The 24,009-nt window shown below is 47.9% G+C and overlaps 1 protein-coding gene and 1 long non-coding RNA gene across 6 annotated transcripts in view; one reads left to right on the top strand and one right to left on the bottom strand.

The window, feature by feature from the left end:
* Positions 1-24,009, bottom strand: part of LOC309843112 — a 1,054,942-nt gene that overhangs the window by 568,535 nt on the left and 462,398 nt on the right. The window lies entirely within an intron of this gene.
* AGBL4 (AGBL carboxypeptidase 4) overlaps positions 1-24,009 on the top strand; it is a 1,624,959-nt gene that overhangs the window by 1,486,667 nt on the left and 114,283 nt on the right. For all 3 annotated transcript variants that reach the window (XM_082688347.1, XM_082688346.1, XM_082688345.1), the window contains exons 7-8: positions 11,766-11,855; positions 21,792-21,906. In XM_082688347.1, the coding sequence (XP_082544473.1) occupies positions 11,766-11,855; positions 21,792-21,906 (205 nt within the window). The remainder of the gene's footprint in view (positions 1-11,765; positions 11,856-21,791; positions 21,907-24,009) is intronic.

Genomic DNA, 24,009 nt, shown 5'->3' with positions numbered 1-24,009 from the left:
TCTTATCATGTGACAAGCACTATTACTGGTATTTTATTTTAACTTATCCAGTCCTCACGACTACCCAAAAACATGATGATTATCATTATTATTCCCCTTTCATGGATGAGGAGACTGAGGCACCCATACATGGACTGACCTGCCCAAGCCCACAGGGCTAGTGAGTGGCACAGCTATACAGAAGTGCCTCCCACCCCCTCGCGCTCCGTGGCTCCCCACGTCGCTGAGGGGGTGGAGGAGCTCCAGGGAGGCCGAAGGAGCACAACTTTTATTGTTCACCCTACAGACACCTGTTCTGGTCTCGCCAGTCACCAGCTGTGTGACCTCAGATAATCTGCGGCCCTCAGCCACCACTTCAGTCTTCTTCCTATGGCCGCTGTATTTGTGGACTCTGCAAGTATGCAGTCGGTGTGTGTGTCTCCCTGGGCCCATGTTAGACCTGGGTCCATGGCCATTAGCAAGAGTTCCTGCTGCCCTGGGGTAAGGAGCCAGCTTCTGGAAGCCAGGGGGGCCCCCCAGACAGGGTGGAGAAACTGAAAAGAGGAATGTGAGGAAGCATGGTAAGCAGGTAAGGGAGGGTGAGAAGTGGGGTTGGGGGTGGGCAGGGGGCAAGCAGGTCAGAGTCAGCAGCCCAGGTTGACTCCAGGGCATGGAATGTTGCTTCACACCAAAGGGAAGAAGGGTTGGGGGTGGGGGGTGGTTCCTGTGCCTGAGAAGGGATTATAGGGCCAAGGAGGGGTGGGGAGGGGAGAGAACTGTGTTGAGACAACACAGGTAGGGGACTGAGCTGGAGTGGCAACAGCTCTCTCCTCCTCCCCCTCGTAAGGGCCACAGTGCTTCCTAAACTGTGAAGTCATGGGTATGCGGGAGCTCAGTCTATCATGATTAGTCTCGTTATTACCCCCCTCCCCATTCACCCTTCCTTGCCTCCCTTAGCAGTTGCCGTTTTATAGTCCATGTAACCATGACATGGGTGAGGCATGGGTTAGTTTGTTTTCTCAGGGCCCAGAACAATCTAACTTCTCCAGCTCCTCTGAAGATGTTGTGTTGAGGGGGGGAAAAAAATTACACTCTTTAATAGAAATACTTTTCCTTCATTAAATGAAATCTCCAAAGCCCAGTAGCATTTTCGGTGCTTATATAAAGATGCCAGTGGGGATTTGAGATTGAAAGTGGTATTTTTATACAAGTCAATGAAGATCTCAATAGGAAAAAGAGAACAGTCTTCAAATCTGAATTCCTTCAGCATTGGGCAAGACGGATCTTCAGTTCTGGGCATGGATCACATTACTCCCAGGAAATTCTCCTGAAGCTACTTTGAGCACTCATAAATATTGGTTCTCTATTTGAGGAAATTGTGGTAATATTGTCTCTCCAAGCCTGCAAACCATTCACCTTGAATTTCTCTTTGGACCTCAATTCTGATAACTTCGTACAAAAACTCAGGAATTTGTAGTTTGGGCCAGAAGTCCCCATGTACACACAAAATAACATCTTTCATCTGGTATAGCCCAGAACTCGCTTTTCCCTTTGGAGGTGTCAGAAGAAAGATGAGTCACAGGAGATAGAAAGGAGATAAAATTCCACCTGTGCATCTTGCTTGTTGGGCGGTCCCGGGCAATGTACTCAACCTCAGCTTTTTTGTCTGTGATAGGAGGAAAATAAGACAACTCTCCCTGGGTTTGGTGAGGCCTGGGTCATAATGTCTGAAAAGTACCTGGCACCCAGAAACTGCTTCAACCCGTTCCTTTTTCACTGCCCCTCACCTGACTACTATTCGAAAATCTGCTAGAATCATCAGTGTTTGTTACAATTATCTATTGCTAAGTGATACCCACAACCCACACCCGCTTAGGGCTTCCAATGACAATGGTTTTGTGTTTTGCAAAGGATCTGCAGTCCCTCGGCTCCTTTCTGCTCTGTGCTATGTGCGCCTTCCGCTGAGCTGCCTCCAATAGCTATTTTTTTTTCTTATATTCCATATCTGGGAATACCCAACAGTTAATTGTACAGATGGAAAAACAGAGATGAGAGGGGGCACAGGAAGTGGTCTGCTTGGAGCTCTGTAGCAAGCCTAGGAAACCTCTTTTCTGAACGCCATCCCTGAGTGGAGTCCTACGAGAAGAGAAAAAACTGAAAGGCGCTCACTTTTGAGCTGGTGAGACCGCCAGGCGGCAATAGAACCACTAGCGGGATGGAATTTCTGTTCCTCAACAGCTGGTTGGTTTGGCTTCTCAGGACACAGCCTGTGGAGTCTGGTAAGCGTGGCCCTTCCCCCCTCCCCTTCCCCTGAGCTCCTTCATGTAGGAGACCGAGAATTTCCCCCTCCTTGGCTAGCCTAGCGGCTGCGAGCAGGTGCTCCACAGGCGCTCCACAAACGGCGTTAAAGGGAGTGTTAGCTCTCTGCTCTGCCTCCTAGCATCCCACTGCCTGCCCCTGGGAGCTCAGGGTGCCCGGAAAAGGAGCGGGCAGGCTGAACTCTCCCCTTTGCTGTGGAAAAATCCATTACCGACAAGTCGTTTGTCAAAGCCAGCTGTTTAGCTGTTTTAATTTACATATTTATCAAGTTTGATTAGAATGTATTGTCTTCGACTTTCATCCCAGCTTTCACCTCTTCTCGCCCTCTTTTCCTGGGGAAACTGTTTTTGTTGTCCTTGTTGCAAAAGGGCACAGCGTAATTCAATTTGCATTTGCTAATAAGCTGAAACTGAATCTGGTGAGGAATTTCTAGAGGCTGGGAGAGAGGAAAGGCAGAGCACGTGCTGGGGAAAACCTGGGCCCTCGATTCTCGGTTCCTAAGCTCATTCAACCAAAAAGCTACCAGTACTCTACAACTATTTCCGGAGCATTTATTGAGTACCTTCTGGGTGTGATGTCCTGGGAATACAAATTGTGAAAAAGACAAAGTCATGGCTCTAGTGTTGCTAAGCGTCTAATGACCCGAGTGTCTGCCTCTGTAAGACCAGGTAGTCAGACCAAGAGACCTCTAAGCGTCTGTAAGTTCCCGTTTTTTTTTTTTTTTAATGATTTTATTTATTTATTTGAGAGAGAGAGAGCAAGCACGAGAGGAGAGAGATAAGCAGGAGAAGCAGACTCCCTGCTGAGCAGGGAGTCCGATGTGGGACTTGATCCCAGGACTCCAGGATCATGACCTGAGCCGAAGGCAGTCGCTTAACCAACTGAGCCACCCAGGCGCCCCAGTTCCCGTTTTTTTAAACGTAGGATTCTTCGGGGGGAGGGCAGCAGAGAGAGAGGGAGAGAGAATCTCAGGCCAACTTCCTATTGAGTGCAGAGCCAGATGGACATGGGGCTCCACGTGGGGCTCAATCTCATGACCCTGAGCTGACACCAAGAGTCGGATGCTTAACCAGCTGAGCCACCCAGGCGTCCCCTGTCATTTACCCATTTTTAGAACACGTACTACCCAACAGCTCATGTGCAGAGACCCAGTGCATTACCTCAGTGAATTCTTACAAGATCCCTTGTCAGTATCATCCTCATTTTGCAGAGGAGGAAATGAATGATCTTAGAGCTCAATGCCACGTGCACTAGGGCTTGGGTTTAACCCTCCTGTCTGACTCTAGCATTCAAACTTACATTCAAACGGCAAAGCCAGGCTTGAGCTTTCTTCCCCATCCATCTTTGAGCTCCTGGTTGGCATGGGTGGCATCTGGTTCGTCTCCATGTCCTCAGGGTCCAGCCCCAAACTTGGCATTTGGTCAGTGTTAGAACGTGTGTATAGAACTGCGCTAAAAAGATCTTCAACTATCCTGGTTATTGGGCCTCAGGTGTGCCCTGTTCTCCTCAGCTGCTTCAGCTAAAGCCTGGCGTAGCAGATACTGCACACCAACCCACTCCCCTTCAGGACCAATTCCCTCACATCCCCCGAGTGCGGGTGGCCAACATCTTGCAGCTGATTTCCTTCCTGGAACTTGAACTCAGCCAAAGGAAGCTGCCTTACCTGAGGTTACACCCTTGCCCTACAGTTATCCAGTCAATGTAAGACACAGGGCCAGCCCTGCTGCCTCCTAGAACAACTGTGAAGGGCCCTTCTGGCCCAGAGCTCCCCGTGGGATTGATCGATGTCACCACAGAGATTGCCCCAATCCTGTGTAACTCCCACCTCTCACAAGTGTTCCTGAGAGCAATTTCCAGTAAGTCTCCCACAGGATGTCTCAGAGTCCCCTTCCTGTTTCCCAGGAGACCCCACCTCAGCAGGAAGTCAGAGTGGGCAGGTCTGGTTCTGACCTTCTGGAGGCCCTTGGAGGGTGCTGGGACCAAGAGAGATGGTAGCAGGGAGAGCCTTCCTGCTATTAGCCTATTCCTGAAGGTTGCAAGGGTGCCTCTTCCCTGGCCTGGAGTGCCAGCCCAGGGAAAGGAGGCTCTCTAAACTTCCTAGCCCAGCAGCAGCCGCCTGAGCAGAGTGCTGCTACTCTGTCAAGGTGAATGTGATGGTGACAGCTGGCCCTCACACTCTGTATTTAGGCTCCTAGCTTTTCGGCTTTCCTTCACTCCCCTGGCAGGCATCCATAGGGCACTTTCCAGGCACCCACCTGGAGAGACATTGCTGAAGGCAGCCTGGTGTCCTGAGCGGAGGCTGCCTGGGCATTGGAGTGCCGTACCCTGGATTCCAGACCTGGCTTGACCTGTCTCTAGCCCTGTAGGCTGGGGCAAACCTCTTGTCCTTTCTGGGCCTCTCCCTTCATCTTCACAGTCAGAATGTTCTACTCAGTGACCCCATAGACTCTGCAGTTCTGATGGCGTCTACGAGCCTCTTATGAGTCAGAGGCCTTCCTACTGCTTTTTAAAGCCAAAAGGGTGGTTTTTAATATGTTGTAGATGTAGGAGGTAAACCAGAGAGGCTTCTTTTCCCAAAGGCCTGAAATTCCAGAATTAATGCTTCCTTTCTCGTCAGGAACTCTTCCTTCTCTTGTTCCTTCTCATTGAGGGCAGAGACCTAGCCCTGGAGCACACCTGAGTCTACCACGCCACTGTGAGAGTTTAGGCTGGGGAGAGCTGCACCTAGCTGAGGGAATGTGACCCAGAGGGCAGCGGGTCTAGGGAGTGAGAAGGACTGAAAATAAACCGCCCACATCATGTTTTCTCATGATAGCCCAGAGGCCCAGAAGAGCAGATACTGGCATTGGGCCGCACAGATCCAAGCTGTGGCTTCTGGCCCTGCCTGTGCAAGGCAGCAAATGATTTACGACCAGATCAGGGGTCCAGGTAAATTCTGTGAGGTCAGAGGGCAGGAGAGGGACGGCTCCATGGTCTGAAGGGATCTAGGAAGGCTTTTTGGAGGAGTTGGGGAAAAGATAGAAAGTCTAGGAGATTAAAAGTTTACTTGAGAAGATAGTGACATGGCCAGTCTGAAGAAGGTGAAATATTCTTGTAGAGGCTTATAAAATATTCAAACCAGGGGCAATTTTGCCCCTAAGGAGACGTTGGACATTGGTGATGTCTGAAGTTATTTTAGATTATCATACCTGGGGAGAGGAACGAATGCTCCTGGCATCTAGTGGGCACGGACGAGAGATCCACCATCCAGTGCACGGCACATGGTCCCACACGAACAGCCTGCTGGAAATATCCACAGTGCACAGAAACTCTATTCCTGTGGCTTTTCTCTCAATAAATGGGACACGCTATTACAGACAAAGCCATAGGGCAGGGACTTAAAGTCTCCTGCTTAAAGTTTACCTTGTGAGCTAGGGATTATTATTCTTATTTCATAGGGAACTGAGGCTCAGAGTGTGTAAGTAATTTTCCAGAGGCCTCACAGACCATAATCTGTGGGGCCTGGGGAGGAGCCCTGGTCCCTCTGCCTGGAAAGCCAGCAGGCCTAGACCCCCTCAGGGGATAAAAGCAACACAGGGTCCAGTGTCTTTCTCAGTGTCCCTCATCCTCCCCTCCCCTCCTGTGGGATTCACCGTCAGTCAGCCTGGCTGAGTTGGCCCTGGTTGTCTTCGCCCTTCATCAAGTCTCCTCTCTACCCAGATGCATTCACGGGTTCTCCAAGGAAGCTCTGTCAATGCCTCCCAGACCCCATTTTCTCATAAATGAATGCACAAGAAATTCTGCTCCTTGAGCGTGTTCTCACTATCATTCCCAGCTCCTGTTCGCTCTTTGCCGTCAGTATGACAGCTGCACCTTACCTTCAGAGTGCCGTATTTTATAGGGGAAAGTCAAAACTATTGTGCTGAGGAGATCAGATCTAGCACATTAACACCAGACGTGGCCCAGAACAAGTCCACAAGCTCCGTCTCTCCCTCCTCGGAAGAGGCACATCTGAGCAGAGTCTGGAAGGCTGAGTAGGAGTAAGCCAGACAGATGAGATGGGGGCGGCCATTGCAAGCAGAGAGAAAAACGTGTACCCGAGCGTGGAGGTGTGGGAGAGCCTTCATGCTCACGACGCCGCCTGGAGGTGGCTGAGGCTGGGGCCTGGGGAAGGGCTAGAGCCAGGAGCCGCCACCAGCTACTAGGCATGAGGGGAGTCACACCTGGGAGACTAGACTTGCCAGAGGACAGTACAGAGGTGCTGAAAGGTTGCAGGCAGGGGCAGTGGTAGGCTCCCATTTGCACTCTAGGAAGACGGCTTTGGTGGCTGGGTGGGGGGTGGACTGGCACAGATGGTGCCGGCACAGGGAGACCAGGGACGAGGCCGTTCTTGTCCCGAGTGGGCCCGCAGGCAGGTGCCAGCGAACTGTGCTGGTACTGCTGCCAGGATGTCTTTTTCTCTAGCTTCATGGTAGTGTGGACCTGTTTGAGGCCTGGAGAGTATTTGAGAAAACAAGGCAGGCAACCCGTTTGGTTTGGAAACCAGTCAGAAGGTCTTTTCTTGCCTTAATGATGGCCTTCAGGGGTCATGAAGTCAAAAAAAAAAATGACAAAGGCTTAGATCTGGAGGGAAAAAAATCCTTTTCCTGTTGCAACATTCCACGTTCTCCTTCCAGCTCTCCACCCCTTCCTCCTCCACAGAACAGCTCACACTCCCTAGGACAAGTTACTGGAAGAATTGCCATCAGAGAAGGTAAGGGAAACCAAACAGACCACATGAACTGCTGGGAGACTTTTGTCCTCAGAGGGCCCAACCAGTGCTCTGTGGGGCCTCTCGGTATCTTCCAGCACCTACACCAGCCACAGGTCCATTGATGACTGACCTGATCCATTAAGGCTCTCCCTCCATGTTGACACTAGGGTTACGGCTCTGGTCTTACTCAGGCTGGGCATCCGTAGGTAAGATGCAAAGTTTCTTTGGCCGTCTCCAGGGGGATTAATTAATCTATTGCTGCCTGATGACTTCCTTTAGAATTCAGCATCTTAAAACAATGACTTAGCACCTCCCAGTTTCTTTGGGCCAGGAGGGGAGGGACGGCTCCCCTGGATGGCCCTGGCTCAGGAGGTTGGAGGATGGTGGCCGGGGCTGTGGTCATGTGGGACTGGCGGATACCCTTCCAAGCTTGCTCACATGGTTTTGGCTGGCCTCTGTTCCTGGGTACTTCAGTTCCTGACCAGACAGGTAAGGGCTCCACAGGCTACATGAGTGTTAAATCATGGCAGTCGGATTCCTCAGTGTGAGTGATGAAGGAGAGAGAGAGAGAGAGAGACAGCTCCCAAGATGGAAACCACCATCTTTTTATAGCCTAATCTCAAAAGAGTGACACCCCCACCAGTGTGCTCTTTGCTAGAGCAAGCCTGTCTGTCCAGCCCACACTGAAGGGAAAGGGTTTCATCTCCACCCTCAAAGGGAAGAGATTCACAAAGAAGAATTTGTGGATGTATTTTTAAAACCACCCCATGAACCCTATTTACTCTCCAAGAGGTGTGAAGAGCATGTATTTGAGATTCCTAAGACCTGGGGTTTCATCCTGGCCCCCGCACACGCACCACTCATGCAGGTGGAGACGGGTTGTTCACCTTTCTAGATCTCAATTTCCACATCTATAAAATAGGGGTAGGCATAATAGATGTTTCATTAGGTCACTATGACAGTTAGCTAAGATGATAGATGTGAAGTGCCTGGCTCAGAGTAAGTACTGAATAAATACCACTTGGTTGCTCTCGTAACTGGTCACTGCTGTCATCCTCCTTCACAAGAAGCAGAGTAGCGTGGGGTTTAAGGACACCGGTGGAGTCAGACTGCCTGGGTGGGGCCTCACGCTGCCCGTCCTGGGCTGGGAGAAGTACAGTGAGTCATTTAATGTCTCTCTGTCTCTCGGCCTTGGTTTTCTGTAAAATGAAGATAGTAGTAGGTAGCGCCTGCTACCCTATATGTGTTTGATAAATATTTTATAAGGAAATAGCGGATGATAGAGGCGTATAATGGCAAAAGGGTGCATATGTGTGTTGGGATGCTACACAAAGTACACTTGGCTTCAAACACCTTAACTATCCAGTTTCTCATGAGTGTGCCCTCGTATGCTTGAACATGTCCCCCTCAGTGAACTTCCAATTTCATCACTGCTTATGAGCTGCTCTTGGTTTCATTGTTCAGCTGCTTTCCACCCTGGCTTTGTTCAAGCATACTTCCTCCATCACCCCTCCTCTAAGAATATGTTTAATTGGCTTTGCACGAGTCTGGAGATGCGGTGACAGGGTGGTGGGTGGTGGTGGTGGGGGGGAAGGTGTCCCATGTCACACCACCTCAGAGCAGCTCCATTACCTTAAATTGATTTTGCAAATGAAAGCTAAAAGCTAAGCAAAGGCGACCCATCCATTTTGCCTAAAGATGATTATAATGCTCTTTTACAGCCTCCTAAATGACAAAGCAATTTGTTACCTGCCTGCATCAACATTTGCTTATATTAGCACCCGAGATGCTTGATTTTTATTAGCCCCGTGTTATCATTTTATGAAGACGCAGGGGCTCAGTAAAATTAGTGTGCAAATAGAATGCCCATTTTGCATTTCTCTGTGGTCAGCAGAAACACTGAATGCAATTGAGTTGATACCAGGCCAGGGGAGACATCCATAAAGGTAGCTTTCACCGAGGGCCTCAGCAATGCTATTCATCATTTCCGGACGGCGGGGATAGATGGGGTCAGTGTTCGTGTTTTTTAAAAGGGCTTGGTGGCATTTCCCTTTTTGTTTTGTAAGTGAAAAAACAATATAAATACAAAGGCAGTAGCTCAACTTCCACCAGCTAGAAGGGATGGAAACAAACTCTCTTATGCACATTATAGGTGGAAATGCAGGCATGGGATCTGACATTGTTGCTGGTCGACCCAGGAGGAGACAGGCTAGTGAGAGGGGTCCTGGCCGAGAGCCGGGTGACCTTGGGCATGTCCCTTCCTTTTGTGAACTTCAGTCCCTCTGCCTATAAAATGGGATTCGTACTGTCCACTTCACAGAGGTGTGTGAAGATTAAATAAGATAAGCCATGACCTACATGCATATTTTAATTTGATAGCCAATTCCCAAGCAGCTATTTCACACAGGGTCCTGGGAATGATGTTAAAAATAACCATGAAAATCGCTGCTTCTCCCTGAAGGAGCTTGTATTCCGTCTAGGAAATATTCAGGTGTCTAACTCCTCTTTTAAACCATAAACTGTTGTCTCCCTTTGTTCCTAAAGGTGTCTAGCACAGAACTGACCATAGGGTGAGTTCTCAAGAACATATTTTGGGGGAAAAAAAAAGAAATGAATATTGGCTCCATTGTATTTCTTGCTGCCTCTCAGAAGCCTATTTTAGGGAAGCAGTAACCTTAGTACCGGTCACCCCAGTAGACAGAGCCAGTTCTAGGCCTTTAGAATCAGGCTTAATAAAGTTTATATATATATATACACACACATATATATACATGAGAATATATATATATGAGAATATATATATATGAGAATATATATATATGAGAATTGGGCTTAATAAAGTTTATATACATAAAATATATATTATATATAAATATATATTTAAAATATTTATATTTAAATATTTTAAATATATTTTAAATATATATTTATATTTTATATATTTTATATAAAATACATATATATATAAATTTTATATCTATATATAGAGATCCATAGATATATGGTCCCTGACTTTGGTGCATCAACAGTTGAGATCATAAACCACATTCAAAATAACCTGTCCTAAGCAATTCAGAAGTAAAAAGCCTGTTAATTATATCTGCCTCCACTCTCCCTCCAGATCATCCTCCAAAATAGAAGGTATTATTCTTTAACCCAGCTTCTCTCAGTGTTGATTTTTGACTTCCTTCTGATTGTGGTTCTGTTCTGGGTCGATCTGGCCTTCTTCAGCCAGGGACTAAGTACCCCCTTGCCCCTTCCTTCTGGGGATGTCACTCTTGGCCACTGCTTTTATCTAATAATCTCTTTGCACAATAGCTAAACTTTATTATATGAATGAGATTTCTGTAGAAGCAGAAAAAAGCTCAGGCTCTGATTTTGGACCATATTTTCCTATGTCTTTGCGTGTCTAGTAATTCTTATTGGGTGCTGGAGACTGTGAATTGTACATTGTCGAGCGTCTGGATTTTGTTGTCTTTCCTTAAAGAGAGTTGCACTTTATATGACAAGCACTTGAGTTTCTTTTGTCCACTTCGATCGTTTCGTGATTTTAAAATGTTATTAGAATGAGTCTAGAGTAATTTAGTCCCATCACTAAGACATGGCCCTTCCGGGCTCTCTCCTGAATGCTCTGAATGGTCAGTGAGGACTACCACTTTGGTGGTGGGAATTCCAATGACTCTTAGCCCTGTGTGAGCCAACACCTGCACAGTTCACAGTTCTCTGGTCATTTCCGCACGGCATCGTGGAGTTCACCCTCTGCATACACATCTTGGGACCCCGCAAACACTTTTGAGGACTCCTTGACAGATTTCTGGGATTCTTCTTCCACAGAGCTCTGTCTACTCTGGAATGTACCACCTGCTTCAGACTCTCTGAAGCTAAATCTCAGTGAGATTTCCATGGTCTGCTCAGGATACCTCCCTCCATTCTTTGGTCAGGATTGGGCCTCCAGGCAAAGAGGCAAGGCAAACTTCATTTGTGCCCTTTTTTCCTTAAAAAAGGAACTGTTCTTGTCAGAGAACAGTTGTTTTGTGTATGTGTCGATTATTTTGTTGCTTAAGTTGAAAAGGAAATCTGGTCCCTGTTACTTCATCAAGGCCAAACAGGGGCTTGAGTTCTCATTTCAGCTTGACCCACACGTATTAGCTGTGTGATTTTCGACAAGTTATGTAACCTCTCTGAGCATCAGTGTCTGCCTCTATAAAATGAATATTAACTACACACGTTTCTATAGAACTATATGTATAGTCTGTCCCTGACACACAAGGCACTAATTAAATGGCAGCTGCTACTGTGACTAAGAGAAATGGCTCATTTCTTTTCTCCATTATTTACTGAGTGTTTACTGTGTCCTAGGCAATATGTAAGCTTGTTTGATCACTAATACTCTCCACGTGTATAGATTAGCAAATCGAAACTCAGAAGGCATGCACAACTTGCCTAGGGGCACGATCAGTGGATCTGAGATTTGGCTTCACTCATGACATCTACAGATGATTGTAATATTGACATGATCAATTGCACCAATAGGAATGTAGTCTTTTAATATTGGGTAGTTGGGGACATAATTTAATTAGTCAACAATAGCTGGGCCTTAATGATTCTAACCCATTGATTTAAGAAATGAATGTAAAGCACCCAGTCCATTCCCTGCCCCTCTCTCCCACATACCAACTCCCAGTCCCAGCTTTCCCTGCCCTCCTGAGCAACCGCCTTCCATTTTTTCTTACAGACAACCTTCGGGAAGGGGCAGAGCAGAAGGTAGTGTTCATCACGGGACGAGTGCACCCGGGGGAAACACCCTCTTCATTTGTGTGCCAAGGTGAGTTGCAAAATCTCGTGGGCATTCTGTGCCTCCCCCCACACCCAACTAGGGCACCATGATGGCCTCTGGGACAGTGTGGTCATATGCAGGGTCATTATCTCAGATGTGAATTCACATTGCTTCTAAAGAGGTTATACTTGATCTCCATTAGTATTTCTTTCAATAAATGTTTACGAACTACATGTATTAGTGGAAGAATGAACAGAGGGATGGATGGTTGAATGGTTGGTTGAATGGTTGGTTGGGTGGATAGATGGGCAGGGCTGAATGGAGTGCTGTCCTATGTGTCATGATGAGGATAAGCCATATGACATCATCTATACTCCCTAGCCTGGGTTTTCTTCTCTCCAGTGGTTTATCAAATTAAGAAATCTGGCCCCAGGCCAATGTGTATATGGGTAGGAGTGCAGGAACTGAGGCGATAAGGATTAGAAGCTATCTATTCACTCATTTATTCAATCATTCACTTAACTTTTCAAATACCTACCTTGAGCAAGAAAATATGCTTTGTATCAGACAACCAGAGGTAAATGAGATACAATTTTTCATCTCAAATATACTTCTTTATAATTACATTGTCATTTATTACTAAATATTTAGCCCACATAAAATATATATTTAGTCAACTATGTATATGCATACATGCGTATATATACATATATATTCAATTAGTGAACAAAGAAGTATATTCAATAAATAATATATAAATAACAATTTAATGAATGCCAGGGTACTCACCAGCTTCAGAAGAAGACTATTATCTATTCCTTTTCATTCCTTTGTCCTCCCTTCTCCCTTCCTCCTCCCACAGGTAGCTGGGAGTTTGTATTTTGTTGTCTTTCTCAATAGTTTGACTGTACATATAAGCATTCCTAAACCATCTAGGGTTTTGTTTCATGTGTTTTTTTTCTTAGCTTTTTTATAAAGTTAATAAACAGTATCACTCTGTGTACCCTGGCCCTTGTTTTCACCCAATATCCGTGGTGGGTGGGTGTGGCTGGAGTTCACTTCTTTTCACCAGGTACCCTGGCCCATGTCTGACAGGCGCCTCAACTTCCCTGCCTGTTCTCCCGGACAATTCATTTGTTTACAGTATTTTTTCTTATGGACCGAGCTGATACAGACATCCTCATGTACATTGCTTTGTGCCTACGTGCAGATGCTTTTCCAGGGTATATAACACGGAAGGTCACAGGACTTGTGCGTCTTCAACCTTACTAGATCTCCGCAGGTTTTTCTCTAAGACCTTTACACTGGCACCAGCAATGCCTGAGCGTTCCCACTCTCCCACATTCTCACCAATACACTTGCATTTTTACCTATCTAGTGCATGTATCATATATTAAATATGTGATACTATCTATGTGCCAAGCACGGTTCTAAGCACTTTACATATTTTATTTTATTTTTATTATTATTTTCATAAATATAATTTATTTTAATTATATTAATTTTTCTACATCATAGGAATTAATATTAACAGTATTCTTACATATAATTATGTAAGTTTGGAGAAGTTAAGTAATTGATCTCCTTTTAGTCCCAAAATGACCTTCAGGTCGAAGGGATTTAAAAAAAAAAAAAAAAACAAAACCCATAGAAATAATATGACTTGAGGGAGATTGCGGATTGTCATGGAAGTATCTGGCAATTTGCCATCGGAGAGTCTTAGGGTCAAACGTTGGCTCTGCCACTTCCTAGCAGTGTGATTTCAGTTTCCTTCAACATAAAATAAATTAGGATATCAATACCTATTTGCAAAGGCTGCCATGAAGCTGCGGTAGGACACGTGCAAACACACACCCAGTCCCATGCTGGGCACTCAGCTGACAGAACGAGCGTCACCCCCTTCCCCAGGGTGCTCTGAGATGCTGTAGGTAACCTATTTGTAAACTCTAAGGCACTATTGCAAATAGATGCGAGTCTTCTTTTCCTGTTTGCATTCGTACAGCACTGTCATTAGACCTCACAGCTTCCCCACTTCTTTCAGACCAGGAGCCTGGGTTTGGGGCAGAGGGAGTGACTGCCCAAACCTGAGCTGCTCCAAAGAGCCTGGGTGTCTCAACTCCCCGCTGTCATCCCCGGCTCACTCCTTGGCCTTCTCACTTCCATCTTCTTTCCTCCCAGTATTGTCCTTGAAGTAACCTCTCCCAGGTCCCTCCTGGTTTTACCAACCCCTCTACTTGCAGCCATCTGTCAGTTACTAAACTTGGCAGCAGACCTGTTCCCCCAGCTGATCGGATGCAACTATTTTGTCCTTGTTTGTAAAAAGACAGTAGCCTTACTGTCAAACCTTTCAGCTCTGGGAGTCCAAACTCCCAGGCCCACCTCCTCTGTGGGCAGCAGACAGAGGGCAGGGTCACCACCCCACATTACAGACAAGGCCTGAGACCTAGAGAAGTTGAGTTCAGCTCGGGGGCTTTCTCTGCTGAGCCTGCTTTTCCAAAAAGGAATCTGGATGGTACCGAGTTGATAGACTCTGTGCTGTCCCGCAGGCTTTCCATCAATGTTTACTCCTTGGCACAGCCTTTTAATGCCTTCCCTCTACCCTCCCAAGATAAACTCCAGCTCCTTGCCGTGACATTCACAACCCTCCACCATCTGGCTCTTGCCAGGTTTCCTGGCCCAAGCCTCATTCTATCCCTGCCCCATACAACTTAACCCTGAACAGGCAACCTTCTTCCCACCACTGGGCCTTCTCATGTGCTGCTCCTCTGCCCACCCCCTGCCGCCGGGCACACTTCCTATCTCCCAACATTTATATCAAGAACCCCACATAGGCTGCCATCCCACACCCTTCAATCTCTGCTTTGCGCCTGCCTTGTGGTGTCTTGCTGGTCATCTTTATCACCCTGATTTGTTATATATTTGATTTATATTTGTTTCTTCCCTTTAAACTGTGAGCTATTTGATGCCTAGGGCTCGATCTTTGAGTATCAGTTTCTACATCTGGAAAATGGGGATTATCTTGTTTACCCCATGGGGCAGCTATGGGGGACAATGGCCGCGTTGGTTCTGGGATTCTAAATTGGAGCTCAGAGAAAGAAGACTTCAGGTCACACAGCCAGTAGACAGCAGAGTGGGACTTTGAGTCTGGGTCTCCCAAGCCTGTACAGGCTCTCTTGCCCCACTCAGGGATGGGAAATGCTGGAAGGCCAGGCTTGGTAGGCCCTGGGCACCCCACAACAGTTGATGTGCACTTACAGATGAGAACGGGGAGGCTCAGGGAGGTGAAGTAGCTTACCCAGGACCACATGGTGAATTCATGGCAGATGTGGCCTGGGCCGCATGTCTTCTTCCTTCCCTGTCACTGTACCTGTCCCTGGAGACACAATTTGCCCTTTCTTGAGGCAGCTTAAGACACCTTAAGACACCGTCTCTCTGGGTCTCTCACCGTGCGGGAGATAGGCCAGACCACAGCCCCACAGAGCCCAGCTGGATCCCCTCCCCAGCCCACCTTGTTCTGGGGAGGGCCTAGAAGGACGGTTGAGATACCTCCAGCCCAGTTAATGCTGCTTTCACATTAACCGGCTCAGTGACCTTGAGCGGGGAACAGATATGTGGGGCCTGGACCTCCCCATCTGGCTGGGAGCACGGTCCTCACAGCCGAGCTGCTGACGCACCTGCTGCTGGGAGCAGAGGGAAACTACGTCATCCTAGAACTCTGAGGGGCGGCGAGAAAGGTGGCAAGTCTCAGATTTCCTCCAGGCCCTGCTTGGCAGTTGGATGGGGGATTCTCAGTTACCCCTTGGCTGCCCCAAACCCCACTCATGGTGTATGGGAGGCCAAACTATCCCCACTTTCCAGCCAAGACAGGAAAGGTCCAAGGAGCTCGGGAGAGGCCCTACACAGCAGTGTGTGGAGCTAGCCAGCCTGACCCTGAACCCCAGCTCCTCCACGTAGGGCAGCATGACCTTGTGTAATCTCTCTGTGCCTCAGTTCCCTTATCTTGAAAAGGATATAACAGTGGGAAGCCTGCCTCGTAGGGTCATTATAAAGATGAAATGAGTTTGTAGCCATAAAACATTTAGGACAGTGTCTGAAATACCCTTGGCCCTAAAGAAGTGTTACTGTGGAGCGTCTGGCAGGTGCCCAGTGTGGCTCCTCTGACCCCCACAAGGCGTGCAAACCCAGGTGTGTGGCTTCTGTGTCGTGTGCCCCAGCCCACCTCCTTCCTTGCTGTTTTCCTGAGAGAGCCGCTAGCGGAGCCCTCCTCAATTCTGCTCCAGGAAGACCAGATTGCAGGTCCAAGGTTTGGTCAGGTATCTGATTTCTGATCGAGTGAATGTTCTTTCACTGAAGCTTTCTGGGGTTGTTGGGAAAACTCCAAAAAGTGCCAGTGGCAGAACACTTGTCCTCTGCAGACCCTTCGTAACTGAATCAGCTAAACCAGTAAATTATGCTATCTAGTATGAGCAAGGCCTACCACCCCTTGGAGGACAGCGTGGGGAAGTGGGCAGAGCCAAGGTCTTGGACTTGGGTAGGCCCGAGTGTGAGTCCTACCACCTCCACCTCCCGGCCTAGACCTTCAGCAAGTTCCTAGCTCTCAGAGCCTCTGTTTCTTTACCTGCAAAATGGGGGCAGCAATATGGTCTTTGAGGGGCTGCTGTGAGGGTTAAGTGAGCCTTGCTGCCATGTGCCACGGGCCCCCCCATGGCTCAGACAAGGAGATAGAGCTGACCATCCCTCAGAGAGCTCACTCCTTGGGGTTACCCTGGGGAGATAAGAGGAGGAGAGGGGAGATACACACACCTACACATTCCATGCACTCACAAACACTAGGACCAAGCACAACCTAATGTTTCCTAAGGTGAGGTGGTGACCTTTGCCCCTTCTCCCCTCCCCTTCCCCACTGTTTTCCTCCCACCCTATCCCTCACCTATGCCGCCTCTTCTCCTCTCTCTCTATCCTTTACAGCCTGAGTAAACACCAGACCCACTAAGGGGTGGTCATGGGCTTTTCACTTCCCTCAACTTCTGTCTTTTCATCTGTGAAATGGGAAGCATTGGGGGTGGAAAGGTCAGAACCAAGACCAGGAACTTGAGGTTCTTCAGGGCCAGACTCCTTGTGATTCCATGATTTGAGGTTGTTGGACTCAGCTCAGGGCAGACAGGGGCCTGACGAGGGGAAGGCCTAGAGTGGCTGTTCTCATGTGACCCCCACCCTGGGTCCCACAGAGACCCCCAAGTGTCTTGCTTGAAGCCTGGGCTCCTCCCATTGCAACAGATTGCCTCTTAGCAGAGGCAATAGCAATCTCACACAGAACTCTCTAGAGAGAAAATCCTGAAGACATATATGCAAACATTCTACAGATCCCATGCAAATCAACTTCTGACTCTTCCATATTGCCTTAATGGAAAGGGTATCACTTTGAAGCTAGTAAAACTGGATCTGAAACCCATTGAGGCCCATGTGAGACATCAGCAAAGAGATGTCACCACCCTGACTTTGTTTTGATCCCTGTACATGGAGCCAATAGAATTACAGTTCAGCCCCGCTAAGGAGCATACAGTGCACATCCCCAGTCCATCTTTATTCCTTCACGTCACATGTACCTACTGCGGACATTCCCTGTGCCTGGTGCTGAGCTACATGCTGGCAAGAGAGTGGCCAAGAGGTAGACCCATCCTTGCCTTCCTGGAGCTCACGCTCTGGCAGGAAGAAGGACTTGAACAGCAGATGCAAGCCCCAATCCTCAAACCTCCAGGGCCCAGGAAACGTAACTTTCCAGACTTTTCTGTAACTGAACTTATTTTCCATTTTGAAGCCCCATTCTTCCAGGGACCAGAAACTTAATCTCCATCATTTGGGGATCAGCCTTCCCCAGGATTGTGTCATTTCAGTGAAGAGTGGTGATGCTCTTGGGGATGGTAGACAGGTAATATCCTCCTCAGTGTCACCATCTATCCACACTGCTTCCCCTGCATCTTTTTGGACCTTGGTCACTGCAGGTCAGCCCCATGTCAGACCCCGATTCCTGCCTGCAAGATTCTATATTCGCTGGCTCTCTGCTAGGCCTGCCCCCAGCCTCCACCCTGCCCACCTTCAGGACACTGAGCCCAAACACCATTCCACACTGCAGTGGGGGATCCCAGGTCAGTCCCTGTCGTTGGCAGTGGTCTCTCCTGTGCCCCTCATATCTTTCAGCTGGACTGGCAAATCCCCGTTTACCTCTTCCCTTTCTCTCCCAACATCCTCTCGTCCCCACACCTTCAGCCAAACCAACCGGGAGCAAAGTCAGACAACACACACGCCCATTTCCTACACGCCAGACACTTTGCTTCTACTGACTCACAGAGATCCGCACAACAATCCCCAAGGTAGTTTTCTTCTTTCTTTCTTCTTTTTTTTTTTTTTTAAGATTTTATTTATTTATTTGACAGAGAGAGATGACAAGTAGGCAGAGAAGCAGGCAGAGAGAGAGGGGGAAGCAGGCTCCTCGCGGAGCAGAGAGCCTAATGAGGGGCTCGATCCCAGGACCCTGGGATCATGACCTGAGCCGAAAGCAGAGGTTTAACCCACTGAGCCACCCAGGCGCCCCTTTTTCTTTCCTTCTTAACTGATGTGGAACTGAGTCCGTGAGACATTAGGCCACGCAGCTATTCAAACCCAGATAGCTTGAATAGTCTGTGCCTTTAATCATGGAGCTATGCCCCTGAATTGAAGAGCTCTTCCTTAGCCAACAGGCCTTCTTCCTCACCTTCTGGCCTTTGTGTGGGCTCCCCCAGTCCAGAGCTCCTTCTCCCGGCACCCCTTCATTGGACTCACTGTACTCGTCCTTTACATCTCCATTCTCCACAGCCCTTTCCTAGGCGATCCGAGTTCTCAGCGCTCCCCCAGATTCTCCCGCCTGAGCCTTTGCCCGTCACTGCAATGGGAGTTGCTTTCCCACCGTGCATGTGCTAGGGCAAGAACTCTTCTGTATCCTGCAATTCCAGGCTTATGGTGTAGACCTGGCCCTGTGAATGTTTATAGAAAGTGATTTTCAGTTCAGCTAACCCTATACTCTGTCAAAGCCAAATGAATGCCTGGGGCCAGTCTACTAATGGGCATTAATAGGCACCTGCTGTGTACCCTGGCCTGAACCAAGTACACTGGGAGAAATAACAATGAATAGCTCATTGGGGTTGCCTGGTGAGGTTCATCACGACCAGGCTGAGGTTCATCACGACCAGGCTGAGGTCAGCCCAGGCCAGTGAGCTCTGTGACCTGGCTATAATTTCTGATCATCTACCACTTTTCCTTCCCCTCCCCCAGCCTCTCATGCCTCCAGTCTTCCCATTGTCCTGCTTTCTTCCACCTTCTTGATTAAATCAGTTCAAAGGCAAGGACCCAGCAAACTTGTTTACCAAAGGAACAGAGACTGATCTAAGGAGGTTGATTGTGTCTCCCTGCAGGAGGGAGATTATTCTCCTCACTTGATAGATGAGGACCCTTCAACTCTGGGGGAGAGGAATAAAGGGGTGGAATCCCAGACTGCCAGTGTGGAATGTGTCCTTGGGAATTATCAATTTCTTTCTCTTAACTTTAAAGAGGAGAGTAGGCCGGAGTCTTTCTAAAGCTCACCCAGTAACGGAGGCGCAACTAGAACCCAGGTTCTCCGACAGCTAGTTTGCTGGCTTCTTCAACTCAGCATCCTTGCTCCCAAGGCATGTAGCTAGCAAACCTCACAGACCAGGACCCCCAGTTCCAAATTCCATTCAGCTTGTTCTATCCTCGTTGCCTCTCAATCCTCCATGTCAGTGAGTTGATTAAAGCGCATGACCGTTTCCAGGTGTTGTGTCAGGCAGTTCAAGTACAGGTGTTCTAACCCCAACACATGGGTTAGATTCCAGATTGGGTATTATTGCTCTTGTATCAAGCTGAGGAAACGAGGCAGAGAAAACTAGTAGCTTCTCCAGCTGATAACCAGTTAGGGTCCAAATGCATGTGCCCAGGTCCTTCTGCTTCCTCAGTCCATGGGAGGCTTTTGGTCTGTGGCCAGGGAGGTGGCATTTCCTCTCCACTCTTCTCCACTCTTATGTTCTCCAACATTTCTCCTCACACTACTCTCCACTTGCCACCCCCCACACACATTCACAAAAGACTCTCCTCCCACTTCTGATCATGCAGAATGATTCCTGTTGAACTGTATCTGACCTCCAGCCAAGACGAGTCTAAAACCTCTCCTCTCCTTGCCCTGCACTCACTATGGGAGAGGAAGCTCTGGATGGCTGCAGCTTCTGGCCTGGCTTTGTCTTCTCTCATCCTTTTATTAGCTGCCTAATTGGCAGCCCAATTAATCTGCTCATCTGTGAAGGAGGATGGATCACAATGAGCTACTCCATTTCCAGAAGCCATTCTCTGCCATCCTCTGAGGCAGCGTGTCCAGGCCCTGAGCGCAGGCTGGCTCCTTGATGGAGGGCTGCCCTGGGAGCCGGGGTCAATTAGTGGACAGATTAAGCAATTATTAGCCCCTAACAAGGGCACCTGGCATCATTAGCCTGCCTGTTTACTGGCAAACTGCAGCTTTAATATGAAGACCAACAAATAAATTAGGGCATCTGGTCTACTGCCGCGTTGGTCTAGAAGTAAATGATGTCCAACTGGCTTTCGGCGGCCGATGGATTCTGAGCCCTGGCCTGATGGAAAGCCTGAGATGTCCCTCACTGGTCACAGCAGTTTCGGGATGTGCTGTGGAGCCATTTATCATTCCAGGAGCTAAGTGCCTGCCTCTGGCCCATGGATGGTTGGTTCTTAGTTACCCTGCTGCTTCCTCCTGTCTGTCTGTCAAAACGTGCTTATCTTTCAGGGCCCAGCTCCAAAGCTTCTTTCTCCTTGATGCCTTTCCTTCTCTCTCCAGCAGGAAAGGTGTTCCCTTCTACGCTCTGGGAGGCGTGTACACACTTCTGCCATTTTCCAGCATTACAGTTATTTCATGGAATGCCAGGGCTCCGCTTCACCTCCTTTTCCCCAGGTCTCTGAAGAAGTTGAAATGTGGAGAAGGGAGGGAAGGGTAGGGTAAGAACTTGGGTTGTTTGTCCCCCTCGCCCCCCCCCCGCCCCCTCATCAAGCTACACAGGCTATCACCAGAAGGAAGTCAATGAGGGCATTAACAGGCTCTGATTTGCACTTTAGGAGGATCCCTTTGGCTACTCTGATGAGGGCACGCCCCCAAAGTGGTCGCAGTCATTCAGGCCATATGTGGTGGTGGCCTAAAAAAGACAAGCAGCAGAGGGATGGAGATACAGGGCAGATCTGCCAGATACAAGGAAGAGACCTAGGGCCTGTCTGATTGTGGCAGGAGAGTCATGGAGAATTCACCTTTTCTAAATTTGATCACCTGGAGGCAAGCACTGGTGCAGGGAGAAGCAGCATGAACCAGGCCTGTGAACAGCGGGTTCTCAAACTGGGAAGAGGGGCAGAGTTGGGACATTGAAGAAACCTCTTTTTCCTCATGTGACTATAACCAAATTCCTCCTCCTCTCTGCCTTCTGGTGTAACCACCAGCAATAGGAGGGTTTAGATCCCTGAGTCCCTGACCCTGTAATTGTCCAATCCAATGTCAACACTTAGACATTAGAGAGTAGCTCTTAATTCATTGTTTGGAGTTACCTTGCCTCTCCCCTATCTCTATCTGTCAAAATCCAGGCCCTCCAAGGCACAACCCAAGTGCTCTTTTCTTAGACGCCCACATGATACTCTGCAGCAGGACACACGCTCTTCCATCTGCCCGTGGGCTTCAACATTATGTCTTGAACTGTCCCTTGGAAACAGAAATATGGTTATAAAACTCACCAGGCAACACCTAATCCATAGCCAGACACCCACCATGCTTGACAACATAAGCCAAAAATCACCTTTGGAGCTCTTACTGCTTCCAAGCTGAGGAAAATGTGCTCCTTCCTTCTTGAAACACTTTGAGGTTAACCCAGATTTCTTCTCTTTCCCTAGGGATCATTGACTTTCTTATAAGCCAGCACCCTATTGCCCGTGTCCTACGGGAGCACCTGGTCTTCAAGATTGCACCAATGCTCAACCCTGATGGAGTCTACCTGGGCAATTACAGGTGAGGAGCAGGGGAACAGCCCAGAAGCTGCTAGTCACGGAATGGTGGGATGGAAGCCAGAAGAAAAAGGCAATATGTTTTTGAGAAAATTTTCATATTACTCATGAATTCATTAGAGGAACTTTCACCCTGATTTTTGAGAATGTGACTTAATGAGCCTTGGATGTTTTATGCACAGCCACCTGAGGTAACCTGCTAGGATTTTCTGGTCCACTTGCTGGGCCAGGAGTTAGGAGAACTAGAACAAGTTTTGGCACCCACTTCCATGTAACCTCGGGGAATTCACTTTCCGGTCTGATGCTCAGTTTCTCTTGCATAATGAAGGCAATGATCACATTCCTGATAGGGCACTGGTGAGAATCAAAAGAAATGGTGGGGACAAATGTGCTTGGCAGAATATCGTATGGGGGTGATAGGAATGACTGTTTTGATTGTGTTTCTTCTTAGAGGTCATTGATGAAGGAAAGTGGCATCCCAGGTCATCTGAGCAGCATTTCTCTCTGCTGTGGGCTTACGAGCCTGCCCCACATGCACTCATGCGCTCAGATCTTGAACTCTCTTTCTCCTGGCTGAGCACCACAGTTTATAGCCCAAAATTTAACTGCCCAGTGAATCATCTGCCAATGGAACATTGAATCCTCTTGGATAGTGTGATTATTCTTATTTGACAGTTGAGGCAACTGAGTTGCCCAAAGTCACACAGCCTGTGAAACTGACTAGTTCTCTAATTTCACTGTGCACATTACACATCTTTAGAGTGGATTAGTCCCACACCTTGCAAAGTAACATTCAGCCTTGTAGCTTTTGCAGAAGAGACTCTATGTGACCTGGTGCCTATCTGTCCACATTCTGCCTCGCTTCCCACCCTCCATTCTTAGAACTATTGCTGCAGCCTCTCTAAGCAAAGCCTAGTTCCCTAGACATGTCCTGTTGGTTCCTGATCCTTACCTTCCTCAAGGCTGCCCTCTGCCCAGAACCTGCTATCCCTTCCTTATCTTACTAACTCTTGTTCAAACCACAGCTCATGTCTTTCCTTCTGGAAAGCATTCCCCAAACCCCCAAACAGAATTAGTTATTTCGTCCTCTAAGCACGCACAGGCCTGGTTATTGAACAAGAGTTATCCCATTGCATGGACCCCATTGACTTCAGGCCAGCGGAGAGCAGGGACTGAGCCTTTGTGGTCCTTGTGTCCATGGTGCCTGGCTGCAGGGATCAGCCCACAGTAGATGCTCAAGAACTATTTGATGGACATGAGTGAAGGAAAGGGATGACTTTACTGATAAAGAAACTAAAGCCTACACAGCTCAGATTAGAACCCAGATTTTTCAATACCCAGATAGATCCCTTTTAAACAGAGTTGGTTTACTGCTTTCCAAAAGCATGGCAACTGGGTCCAGCAGGGCTTCCCAATACCTCTGGGTATAAGTTAGAGAGAGCCCATGGGATGCATGATGCCTTAATTAAAGACAGTTTTGTTTCCTGTCTTAATTGGCTCAAGCAATGGTTCATTAGCACTGGCAGGTTTTATGGCTTGCTGCAGGCCTGAGAGCAATGCCTTTCCACCTTCCCTGGACAGAAGGCATTGTTAGCGGTAATGGTGGTGGAAAGACCATTTGATTTATGTTAACATTTCTGTTTAATTACAAGAGCAGCAGTGGTCAGAGGTCAATTTTGTCCACTCTATGCACTTATTTATGTCATCCTCTGTTGTACAGGGATGGTGAGATGGAAAGAGGTCTGTGACCTTGACCAAAATGTTTCCCCTCCTGGGCCTCTGATGGCCACTGGGATGGTGATGGGGAACTAGATGCCTTCTATAAGTCTTCAAGCTCCAGATTTTCTGATTGGGGGATTTCAGGGTAAAAGAGTGCCAACCCTCAAAAATGGTTCTCTATTAAAATCTAAACCCTCAATGTTTTCCTCATGAGAATATGTATTTCTCTCTATAAGAGCCGGAGCAAATCTCTAACCACAGGTATTAATCCTATTGCTAAAACAGCTCTGAGTTGCAACAAAGAGCCTATCAGTCATGACAATTCACTACTGAAGATTTGGAGAAGGTGAAAAGTAATAATATTCAGGATTGAGAGCTTCAAGGTGCC

Source organism: Mustela nivalis (assembly GCF_964662115.1).
Source record: "Mustela nivalis genome assembly, chromosome: 10".
Classification (NCBI taxonomy): domain Eukaryota; kingdom Metazoa; phylum Chordata; class Mammalia; order Carnivora; family Mustelidae; genus Mustela; species Mustela nivalis.
The sequence above is the reverse complement of the archived record's forward strand: the minus strand, read 5'-3'. Positions and strand labels throughout refer to the sequence as shown.